This window comes from Carassius carassius, chromosome 22, assembly GCF_963082965.1.
Source record: "Carassius carassius chromosome 22, fCarCar2.1, whole genome shotgun sequence".
NCBI lineage: Eukaryota > Metazoa > Chordata > Actinopteri > Cypriniformes > Cyprinidae > Carassius > Carassius carassius.
The window spans coordinates 404,050-416,859 of NC_081776.1; the positions used below are offsets into that span (position 1 = coordinate 404,050).

The following is a 12,810-nucleotide window of genomic DNA, read 5'->3' on the forward strand; positions in this document are numbered from 1 at the left end:
ATTCTTAAGGCTACTTACTTGAGAATAAAATGAATAAAGTTAGTTGTTTTATGCATTCTGATAACTAAACATGCTAAACAATAAAACAATAAAAAAATAAGGTGAGAAAAAATGAGGGCACCCTAAATGTTAAATCTTTTAATAAATTGATGTAAAAATGTATAGCATTCATGATTTTAATTAATTAGACATGCTTTTGGATTAATAAAATGTGATGTAACTATTTAAAGGGAGTCGAGAAAATTTGAAAAAAAAAATAGAATCCAGAAAAATTTGAAAAGAAAACAACAACAACAAAAAAGATTTCATAGGGCCGCAGGTTTTAATGCATCGGTGATGTTTAACGCTGCTAACCCTGTGTCCCTCTCTCTCTCTCTCTCTCTCTCGTGTTTAGATGAGACGAATCTCCCGACGGACATCCCGAGCTATCTGTCGTCTCAGGGAACGCTAGCGGAGCATCAGGACGGATACATGACGTCTGAGAGCGGCGGCAGCCATCCGTACATCAGCTCCTCCATCGGGGGGCTTTACATGCCGCCCAAAGACATCAGCAGTAAGACGTCTTTATACACACAGAAACGCACTGTTAAAAATACACAATACTGAAGTAGTGTTTTAACAGATTACCATTACAATATAGAGACTAGGCTTGTTATAGTTAATTAAAACAACAAAATTACTTACTTGGAAAATTATATATATTACTTTTTTTTTTATATATATTTTAAAATATATTTAATTTGATATAGTTGCCAAAGCAACATTTCTGATTTATTTATATTTGTATTTTTATTTTTTCATTTTAATAAAATAACCATGTGAATGAATAAAAAAAAAAAAACTGAATTAATAAAAACTATTTACGTATGAATATTTTTTTTTTAAATACTTAAACTCGTTAAAAAAATGTGAAACACACAAATAAAAGCTCAAAATATTAATAAAAACGACAGACATATTAAAAAACCTAAATACGGCAAAAACAAACCAAAAAATGAAAAGTACAAATAATAAAAAATCTATAATAGTAGCTCAACTGATAACATAAAACAATGCACATAACTAACAAGAAAAAAACGAAGAATAAACAGTAACCGCAATAAAAAATGTCCCTTGTTCTTTTTCCGAAATGTATTACAGTACAGTGTTTTACTGTAAACTTGTATGGCTCATCGTATTTATTTTTCTTTGTATATATATTTAGTAAGGGAACAACCAAATGTGTTTCTAGGTATTTCACAATTAAGCGTTGACTTACAGGAGCTGTACGTTTAACAGTATTTTACCGTAATACGTTTATATACACTGGGGGAGCTATGTGTAGTATTTTCACTGTTGTAATAGCGTTCCTCGTCTCGTAGGCCTCTGCCAGCTGGACACAGGAAGTGAGGCGGACATGGAGGCGGCGATCGACCCCCTGCTGTGCCATTATCACGGGCCGATGGGTTCTCTGCTGAGACGGAGCAAGCGCTACAGCCCTGATCTGACCGACTCCTTCAGCGGTGAGAGACATTGAGACCGTCCCGTCTGCCTCTGTGTGGATTAATCCTGACCTCTTCTTCTCTCGTGCAGCGTCAGAGCAGCGGCCGGTCGGAGCCACTTCCTCCTGCGGCAGGAAGTGTGAGTTCTACCCCTGCGGCTCCGCCCTCGAGTCCTTCGATCACATGGTGATGCAGCTGGGAGACACTTCCTGTGCGGAGGACTGTGAGAGAGGAGAGTGTGTCCTGGGCTCCTCGGGGTCATATATGGGTGAGTCTGAGCAGATATTATCTACAGTGAGCACAAGAAATGCTTTCAAATTACACTCCTATGCTTTTCATGCACGACAACTACATTTTTGTATTAAAAAATATTTTTTTATTTAATAAAAATGTTTTGTTTATTAAAAAAAATAAACGGAAATATGTTTTTAAACTCATTATCAGAGCATTAAGCTACAAAACCCTAAGAATATTTTTGTAATGTGAAATAAATGTATAATATTTAAAAATAATTGTAATTTAGTTGTAACTTGTTTTACTGAACTAAATAAAACTAAATTAGAAATTAATAGAAAACACAAAACATAAGTTACTGACATTTAAAATAAAATTTAAAAATAAAAACTGATTGAAAATATTCGTGCAAAATTATAGGAACTTGAAATTATGGTTTTTCCGAGACATCATTTCATGTTTTTTTTTTTTTATTCTTTTAAGTTGTAACTTTTTTTGTAAAATAAATAAAACCAAAGCTCAAATAAAATTAATAAAAAACTGTAGAAAAAAAGCATAAAAATTACAAAAGACTTAATAAAATATAAACTAAAATTAAAAATATAAAAATGTATATTAATAGTAGTATCTCGATTATACTTAAATTACACAACATTAAACTACAAAACGGTGTTCAAATGCATTTTAAATCATAATAAATAATTCATTATAACAATAGTAGAATAGAAGAAAATGCCTTTTATTGTAATTTAATGAAATTAATTTATTAAATTAATATTTTCATGTTTATATATATATATATGCAACTCTTGATTAATTCAATGCATTAGTGAATGTTTAAATGAACACTAAGATTAATAAATGCTTTAGGAGTATTTTTCATTGTAGATGGAGTAAATTATTAAATTAATAATAAAAAATAAAAAAATATATATATATGTATAATTTTTTTTTATTTTTTTTATTAATTTAATAATCAATAGTTGCATTTGTCAGAGACCTTAACAGTAAAGCTGGCAACATCAAGGTCCTGGGTTTGACTCCCAGTGAGTGCATGATCTGATAACTCTGATTGGATGAGACGTGATTGAAAGCATGTGCCTGTGGTCTCAGGTACGTTTGGGAAAGCGCCACAGGAGCTCAGCGCTCAGAACGCAGTCAGTCTTCAGCAGAATCTGTTCGCATCGCTTCACACCGACACAGACCTGGACGAGGAGCAGGCGAGCGTTTACGAGCAGCCGTTCGATCACAGGACGATAGAGAGCTCTTAGCGCCGCCACAAAACCCCAAACGCTCTCTACCTCAAGAAAGGAGCTGCGACTGAATGTAAATGACACGTTTGTACAGAAAAACAGATTATATGCATTTTATACGATTTTGTAAATTAAGTGTAAATATGACTCTTATTTTTCGTACTCTTTTCTTGTAAATGTACGCTTGCCTGAGTCACATATACTAGTTAACTCCAGATCTGTTTATGATTATTCTGCTTTGGCTTTGAATAAAGCACGGTTTGCACAGACGAGTACACAATAAACATTCCCGTGAGCTGCTACACGCACGAGCGCTAGTGTCTTTATTGATTGTGTCCATGTGCTTTTATTCTTCATGGGACAGAAATGTAGCATCGCATCAGTGTCTCAGTAACAGATGCTCTGCAGTGAATGGGTGCCGTCAGAATGGGAGTCTGATAAAAACATCACAATAATCGAATTCGGAGAGAATCGAGTAAAACCGATGTTTGACAAGAAGATGATTCTCAAACAAGGTCATGGGTTCGATTCCCAGGAAATGCATTCGAGTAAAGGGATTAGATCTTGAATGCAGTGAAAGTTGCTTTAAATGAAAGTGTCTGTCAAATGCATGCATGCAAAAACAGGATGGGATTTGATTTTACCCGTGATGAATTGCATAAATTAATTTGATAAATTATTAGAAGAGGACAAGGATCTTTAAAAAACATTTTATTTAATTTAGTGCTTTTTTTTAGTATTGATAATAATAATCAGTTTTTATATTTTCATCTAGTGATATTTGTTTTTGTCAACAAATTGTGCAAATGATGCATTTATTATTTTGAATTAATTTTTTTTTTTTTTTTAGTATTTACATTTATATTTAGAATAAGTTTTTATATTTTCATCTAAAGATTTTTGTTTGTTTTTGTCATTTTTAGTAATATTTTCAAATTAGGTATTTATTTGCATAAATGTTTTGTATAGAGTTTTTACTTATTTTAGTATTTTTTAAATGTTTATTTTTAGTATTTAAATCAATATTCAGAATAAGTTTTTATATTTTCATTTAGTTATTTTTTTTTTTTGTCATTTTTTTGTAGTTTTTATTTTTCAAATTATGCATTTAATTTTCAATTTTAATTTTCAAGAATTTGTAAATCTTTTTCATTTATTTTAGTACTTTTTTTGTATTTTAATATTTAGAAACCATTTTTATATTTTCATTTAGGGATTTTGTTTTTGCCATTTTTAGTTTTCAAATTATGCATTTAATTTTCATTCATTTTAGGGTCATTCAATGTTTAGTACTTAATTTTTTTTTTTTTTTTTTTAGTATTTAAATTAAGTTAAAATGAGAAATGTTGCCTTGGCAACTAGCTGAAATTTTATATTTCACTTAATATTCAAGTAAAATTTTTTATGGTTTTAATATTTCATTTTTAGTTGACTATTATACCCCTGCACTGATGGACCATTCACAGTAAGAACAGGCCGATGACATGGAGTTGCTGCACATGTATTTCCATGCAGCAGGTATTTAAAGCCGTTAAACACGAACGCAGCGTGTTGATCAAAGCGTCTCGAGCCGAGAAGCCAACAAAGAGTTTCCTGGCAGAAATCATGAGAACGACTGGAATTCCAAAATAATTCCCCCACTTTGATTTTGGCTCCAGTGAAAACTAGACAGGAAATCAGCTATTTCTCAGACCACCAGCGGTCACCATGAGCTGGATTCTCCTCTGAACGTGACCCGGCGATCGAGCGGCTGACCTCAGATCTGCTGAAGCCCAGAGTTTACCTCCCATCCTGTGACTAAGCACAGCAAATGGATTTCACATGCCTGTCTCTTATCTCACTGCCAGACATAGCGAACTTCAAAGTCCTCATTGTTGCCAGATGTTGCAGCGTGGACGCAGATGTGGAGAAAATCGATGACTGGCGGAGTCGTTTCTCTCTCATTAACTGATCCTTAGAGGAAAAGAGCGTCTTTCTGCCCAGTTCTGCTCTGATTCTGAACATGCAGGAGACTCTGTTTGTGTCTATAACAGCAGATGAAGGACAATCAACGAAAACTGAGCTGAAATGGATTTCTAGGATTTCCATTATTGGTGTGTTATTAATGCCTTCAATATAAGATATATTAATTGTACAAATATGGAGTTTAGTTATAGGACTACTTTAGATATGAAACTAAAACCACCGGTAGGTGGCGGCAAGTCGCTTTTTCAGTGAGTAAGTTACTGATTCATATATTCAACAGAAATGGCTGATTCATTCATTCGTTCATTTTTTTGAATGAGTCGTTGAATCATCAACTCACTTGACTCATTTTAAATGCTGAATCATTCAGGAGCAAAGCAAATCACTACTGTCTTTATGGAGGGGTTGATGAATCATTGACTCACTGAAGGGAAGTCGTGGCCTAATGGTTAGAGAGTCGGACTCCCAATCGAAAGGTTGTGAGTTCGAGTCCCGGGCCGGCAGGAATTGTGGGTGGGGGGAGGGCATGTACAGTTCTCTCTCCACCTTCAATACCACGACTTAGGTGCCCTTGAGCAAGGCATCGAACCCCCAACTGCTCCCCGGGCGCCGCAGCATAAATGAACACTGCTCCGGGTGTGTGTTCACAGTGTGTGTGTGTGTGTTCACTGCTCTGTGTGTGTGCACTTCAGATGGGTTAAATGCAGAGCACAAATTCTGAGTATGGGTCACCATACTTGGCTGAATGTCACTTCACTCACTCACTTAAAAGTTGAATCATTTGCAAACGAAGCAAATCACTACTGTATTTATGAAGGGGTTGATGAATCATTGACTCACTTGATTTGTTCAAAAGTTGAATCATTTGCAAACGAAGCAAATCACTACTGTATTTATGAAGGGGTTGATGAATTATTGACTCACTTGATTTGTTCAAAAATGTTGAATCATTTGCAAACGAAGCAAATCACTACTGTATTTATGAATGGGTTGATGAATCATTGACTCACTTGATTTGTTCAAAAGTTGAATCATTTACAAACAAAGCAAATCACTACTGTTTTCATGAATGGGTTGATGAATCATTGACTCACTTGACTCATTTTAAAATGCTGAATCATTCAGGAAGCAATGCAAGTCACTACTGTCTTTATTTCAAGTGTCACCGAATCACTGACTCACTTGATTTGTTCAAAAACGTTGAATCATTTGCAAAGGAAGCAAATCGCTACTGTCTTCATGAAGGGGTTGATGAATCATTGACTCACTTGATTTGTTCAAAAATGTTGAATCATTCAGGAACGAAGTTTTGAGAATGTTTACCAAATATTAGTTACATTTATATGAATCTTGAACTTTTAAAGCATGTGACAGACACAGACTAGTGGAAAACTGAATCGGATCTGAAGTGTCAGTCAAAGCTTCATGGTTTGAGCGGTTCATGTGCACTGAAACCGTCGTGTAGATCATGTTTGCATGAACACATAACACTTTCCCTCTGCAGATCATCAGTGATTTCATCCCCAGATCCACGGCCCACCCAGAAGAGTCGCTCAAGAGGTTTTTATGGGCTCACAGTCGTTCCTCTGTTGGTTTATCGGAGCTCAGCCAACTCACATATACTGATTCTCTCGTCCCGCTTCCAAGCCAAATTAGCACAATCCAAGAAGAAATCAGACTCCAGAAATGAGTCAATATGCAGTTGATTTGAGTTGCCATCACACTGGCTCTCATAACAAAGATCTCCTGATGTTTTCCAGACGCTCGGATTCAGATGATGCCAGCGAGAGCTTCAGAAACACAAAGACGTTCATCACAGCAGTGATTCAGCCAGAGACGAGCGTTCTGTCGTCACTCGCAGACGTTCAGAAGAATGTTCAAGCTGCTCTTTCACACACAGTGAAGCTGATTATGAGTCGTTCTTATAAAGTATCACAACGGTAGTTCATATTCCACACAAAAACACTCTCTGGTCATCTAGTTTCATGGACTGTGGTTATGATACTTCAGTTAGTTTATCATGTTTTTATGAATCTTGTGGTTTATATTTTGATATTAGATTTTTGATGCACATTGCAATATGGTTTCATATTAGTTTAAAGGCGTCTCAAAACACTTGAACACCGAATTTGCTTGTTTTTGCTCTTGTGCCGACAAATACATACAAAATATGTTAAAATATCCACCTTGGAAATTATGCTCAAAAAAACTGTCAGTTATTTCTTAAGTGAAAGTAAACAGTTGAGGAAAAAAATGGCATGTGTATTATATTGGATGCGTTCGTCGCCTCTTAAAGGGACCGCGCCTAATTTAGCAATTGGCTGCTGTAATGTTAATCCAAGAAAATGAAAGAAATTCACTCACTGCTCTTGACTGAATTACTTTGTAGTTTTAACAGTCAAACCAAATATTATTCAGACACCAGATATAATTTTTGATATATATAGCAAAACTGTAATAATGTGAGAAATGTTGAAGGTGTCTGAATAAATGTAGGTTTGATTGTATATTTCATTTTTACATTGAAGACTATCCAGTGCTATTTTACATTTAATTATTCAGTTTCTGTACCTTGACACCTACAAACTTGAAAAAAAAAAAACGTAAACATTGTGTAAATAGCACAAATATAAATATATATATATTTTTTCTTTTTTTTTTTTTGGCTTTTAATGTTTATATTTTTGATTCTTTAAAAAAAAAAATTGTGATGGTATATATATAAATTCTGTCTTTCAGATTTTGAAATTCCGTCACTACACATAAATCAGAAAGTGTGAACATTTAAACTAAATTGAAGTAAACTATGGCAGAATTATCATTTTTGGGGTGAATTGGATGATAACAGTACATTGATCGGTGTGTTTTAGAGGACGATGTGAGCACCTGGTTTAGTGTGTGTGTGTGAGTGTGTGAGTGTGTGAATGACTGTTATTACACTAATGGCTTGGTAATCTTGGTTTTCCGGACTCGTGTGATTGTTTCCAAACCTGCTGTTCTGAGCACAGGTGGACGATTCACTCTCTAAAGGCACTAAACCTCCTTTCACATCGGTGTGCCTCTCCAGAAACTAACTATAATTCACTGGACAGACATAGATTTACTGCATTAAAGGGAGCCGAAAATGACAATTCAGTCATCAGGAACTCCCCTTCATGTCGTTCTAAACCAGTATGGGTTGTTGAACTCAAAAGAAGATATTTTGAATAATGTAAACAGCTCACAGTAGCAAGTATTTTTTCCCTCATAGTATGGAAGTAAATGGGGAGCAACATCAGTGTGTTTACGAACACTCATACAGAGACCCTAACTAACTCTCTCTCTCTCACACACACACACACACACAATATTTCTTGTGTGTTTTAAGGCCCAGATGGTTCTTCAGAGTCTGTGAGCTGCTGCTCTTCAAACGCAGTAATTATAATCACACGTGCAAAACACACACACACACACACACACACACACACACACACATCCATCAGCACCCGCACAGACGCACAAACAACGCTTCGCTAATTAACTTCTGAAGATGTTTTCTGAACATCCAGGTTTTTTTTTTATAGTTTAGAAACATTTTTCTTGGTTGTGCGAATGTTAAGGGATCATTCCGTTTGATCATTTTGAAACATTCTGTGAATGTTACTTTTGAATTTTCTCTGAACGTTCTGAAACGTAAGTAACATTTTAAAAAAAACATTAGATGAACGTCAAACTAAAACTTTCCAGAAAAAAAACCCCGCTCCATTACCCATGAGTAGTGAGGTTATATGCTCACGGTTTGAGAACATTATTAAAGGCCAGATAACAGTATGTTCTAAGAACTTTTCATTAAAGTTATACAAACGTAATATCTGAATCTCCATTTTTTTATGCTTTGAAAACGTTTTGGTTTTATGAACGTTAAGAGAACATGCAAACATTATGGAAATGTTCTCTGAAACGAGCAAAAATAGTTTCATGAACGAATTGAGAAAACGTTCCTGTAAGCTGGGTGGGTCAACCTGCTAGAAACAACTAACTAACTCACTAACTTAATGCTGGTAGTGGTGTGTTTGAGTCTGGTGAGCTGTGGGCTTGCTAAGATTGCAGACACACAAGCTTCTTCTTCAGTCTGTGTGTGTTTAAATCCTCTCCTCTCACACACATCTGGATTCTCCATCAGAAGAGGTTTGTGGGGCTGCTTTAGAGGGGCTCGAGGAACCTTGAAAACATTCTTCATCAACACTCGTGTGAAGACAATCATCATCTTCAGCTGAAATGATCCACAAGTCAGATGCGTGTCTCTGGGTTCATCTCAAAAAGTCTCACAAAAATATTCAGATAGGATTTCTGTGTGTGTGTGTGTGTGTGTGTGTGTTTGGTTTCTGCTCTGAAGGGCTGGCACTCAGGAGCTTCTTCTGTCCAAAGTAAATAAGCGCTGCGCCGTCAGACGCTCTCCTCTCATTGGCTAATCAAAGAAACTCGACAGCAAATGAGCTGTGGACGACCCGACTCGAACAATCTGAGGCTCCGCCCCCCGCGGCACGAGCAGCCAATCAGCGCTGAGCGAGAATATTCAGAACACAGACACACAGGTTTATGAACATGACGAACAAAGAGACTTTAATGTGAGAACAAAAATCTTCCTTTAGCGCCACCAAGCGGAAGCTGTTTTTTTTTACACATTTTACACATATTGTTTGTTCTATTCTAATCTAAAATATAAAAAATTGTTAGTTATTATGCATAAAAAAATATAATAAACAAAATATATAATATAATATGAAAAACACACACAGGTATAATAAAAATCTATAGTTATTATTGTAGTTATACAGTAAAACATTCGTGTTTGTACATATATACATAAATATTCAATATATATTCATGATATTATATATATATATATATATATATATATATATATATATATATATATATATATATGTATGTATATATATATGTATATATATGTGTATATATATATATATATGTATATATATATATATATATATATATATATATATATATATATATATATATATATATATATATATATTTAATGTATGTATATATATGTATGTACATATATGTATGTATATGTATATATATATATATATATAACTAAATCATGACATCAATATTAATAAAAATACCAGGCATACATTTAAAAAAAAAGTATGTATTTTTTACAGAATTTATAAATTCATTAATTCAAGTATTTAAGATATAATAATATAAAGGAACTTTTCAATAACATTTGTATATAAAAAAATTATAAAAAATGTTATCCAAAATTAATAAGTTTATTAAAGGTCCCGTTCTTCGTGATCCCATGTTTCAAACTTCAGTTAGTGTGTAATGTTGTTGTTAAATATAAATAATATCTGTTAAATTCTAAAGCTCAAAGTTCAATGCCAAGCGAGATGTTTTATTTAACAGAATTCGCCTACAAAAAACGACCAGTTTGGACTACATCCCTCTACTTCCTGCAGGAATGACGTCACTAAAACAGTTTTTTTACTAACCTCCGCCCACATGAATACACAAACAGGGGGCGTGGTCTTGTTGCGCTCCGAAGGAGAAGAGGAAAAGCTGCTTTTGTGTTTGTCGCCATGTCGTCGAAACGCTGTTATTCTCATCTCGGAGTCCAGTCATCTTTGTTTGGGCTTCCCAGGGACGCTGTACTTGGAGATTAATGGTTACAATTTATGTTTAACTTGGTTCCCGAAAATGATAATCCACATGTAAAACTATGTGCAGCACATTTTTCTGAGGACAGCTTCCTCAATCTCAATCAGTTTATTGCCGGATTCGCACAAAGATTATTCCTGAAAGATGGAGCAGTTCCCTCTTTGTCTGGAGAAGGCGTTGTTTATGGACCACAACTGGTAAGTGTATTTTATTATTTAAGATGGTGCGTTTAACAGTTTCTGTAACTTATTAAATAAAGGGCAAAGCTGTTCAGCTCTGTTAACTAGATGTTAGGGCTGTGCAAATCGAATCAAATGCGATTTTCGCATCTCGTCAGTATAAAGACGTTCTGTGATTAGAAGTACATCTCCAGCACGTGTGTTCAGATGAGGATTGCCAGGTTTTCAAAACAAATCCTGCCCCCTTGCCTCTCAAAACTAGTCCAATCATGTTTCTAGGAGGCCAGCGTGCGCTCAGCTGCTGTCGAATAACAACACAGGAACCGCTGGCCCAATCAGAACTCGTTACGTATTTCTGAAGGAGGGACTTTATAGAACAAGGAAGTCATCAGCCCGTTTTTATGATCGTGAAAACAGCGGTGTACAGATAAGGGAATTGTGTGGAAAATACTGTGTTTTTTACACGCGAAACATGAACACATGTTATATTGCACACTGTAAACACAATCAAAGCTTAAAAAAAAAAACACGAAAAACGTGAACTTTAATTCTTCAAATATTTAATATGTAATTATATTAAGGAACTTTTCAATAAAATGTGTGTGTGATATTAATATTGATATAAAAAAAATTAAAACTTATTAAAATGAAAAATATCCATGTATAATGAATATATGTATCTGCATAATCTCAAATAAATTAATAAATGCATTGTATATATATATATATATATATATATATATATATATATATATATATATATATATGTATGTGTGTGTGTGTCTACATAAGAGTTTTATGAGTCACCTCTCAATAAAGGAAGGTGATTGTTCTTTAAACACAAAGTAAACGCATGTGTTCTTGAGGTCAGACGACACTGAAGCATCGCTCTTGTTTACTCATTAGTGCACTCGTTAGTGTGTTTACTTCAGTGACTCTTCATTACTGACCGCCTGACCTTTGACCTGACGTCTCACGTCTCTGCTGGTAATGACGGCGGGGGTCAGGAGGTCGTCTCACTCCCTGCTAATGACCCTCCTGCTGAGATGAGGTCAGCAGAGGTCAGAGCCTCAGTGTCGATCAGAAAGAAGCTCGACCTTTGACTCTCATCATCTGTGTTTACTAGCTGTACTCAAAGTCTAAACTTCTAGATAACTTGAAAAGTAATTCCTACTAGTGGTTTTAAGGACACATAATATATTGATAGAGAATCCGTTCTGCTCCAATGTATTATTACATTAGCACTATTTAGAACCGTGTAGTAAGTCTCACACATAAAATACTTTTTTCTTTTTATTTCTGTTTTGAGTAACAAAGAAGCTTGACATAGCACGAACCGCTTTACTTAAATCTTTCAAACATAGAAACTCAATTATTTTAGAATTATGTCTCAGATGTTCAGTAATATGTAAATATGAGTCTGTTGTGGTTTGTTCAGACTCGCCTTCATTCTAACAGCAGCAGCGCCACCGTGTGGATCACAAAGGAAAATCATCTTTATTTAATTATTTGTTTAATAAATTAGGTTTTCAGTTTTGTACAGATCTTGAATTATTATAGAAACCAGAGCAATAATAATAATAATAAAAAGTAATAATAATTACAATGCTGCCTGAGAATAAAGATAACTATATTACAGGTAATTATAGTGATTCTGATTGGCTGTTGATGTTTTTATCATTCATCAGCTGGAAAAAGATGCCTTTGAAAGAGATTTACGGTTGTAGCTATCCCTGGTGTGAGAGAGTTTAACGCGATGATGTCACTTCCGGTTTCCCGTGTATGAAATCTGACTCGTTCAGTGTAAAAATTCACAAATAAAAACACCCTTCATCCATTTCAACTTTCGACTTCTTCATTTAATGTATGATTTCTGTCCGAAACGTGTACTCCAAGTCATCTTTACTGATTTGCATTTAGTAATTTATGCGAGTTTTGTAACAAGTATCTATAATATAATACAAATAAAATAAAAAGACAGAGTAGGAAAATAACAGAGCAAGCGAGCGTTCGTTTTTTTTTTTT

At 34.6% G+C, this 12,810-nt stretch overlaps 1 protein-coding gene across 3 annotated transcripts in view; it reads left to right on the plus strand.

Annotated features, from left to right (window-relative positions):
- The window catches only part of LOC132098608 (leucine-rich repeats and immunoglobulin-like domains protein 3), a 49,301-nt gene extending 42,367 nt beyond the window's left edge, over positions 1-6,934 (plus strand). Inside the window, exons 16-19 of one of the 3 annotated variants that reach the window (XM_059504672.1) lie at positions 395-553; positions 1,362-1,502; positions 1,573-1,749; positions 6,694-6,934. In XM_059504672.1, coding sequence (XP_059360655.1) covers positions 395-553; positions 1,362-1,502; positions 1,573-1,749; positions 6,694-6,758 — 542 coding nt within the window. In that variant the 3' untranslated portion in view covers positions 6,759-6,934. Of the gene's footprint in view, positions 1-394; positions 554-1,361; positions 1,503-1,572; positions 1,750-2,828; positions 3,295-6,460; positions 6,655-6,693 lie in introns of those variants that run through there. The other 2 variants (XM_059504670.1, XM_059504671.1) reach the window with 2 other exon arrangements.
- The last annotated feature ends 5,876 nt before the right edge of the window (positions 6,935-12,810 follow it).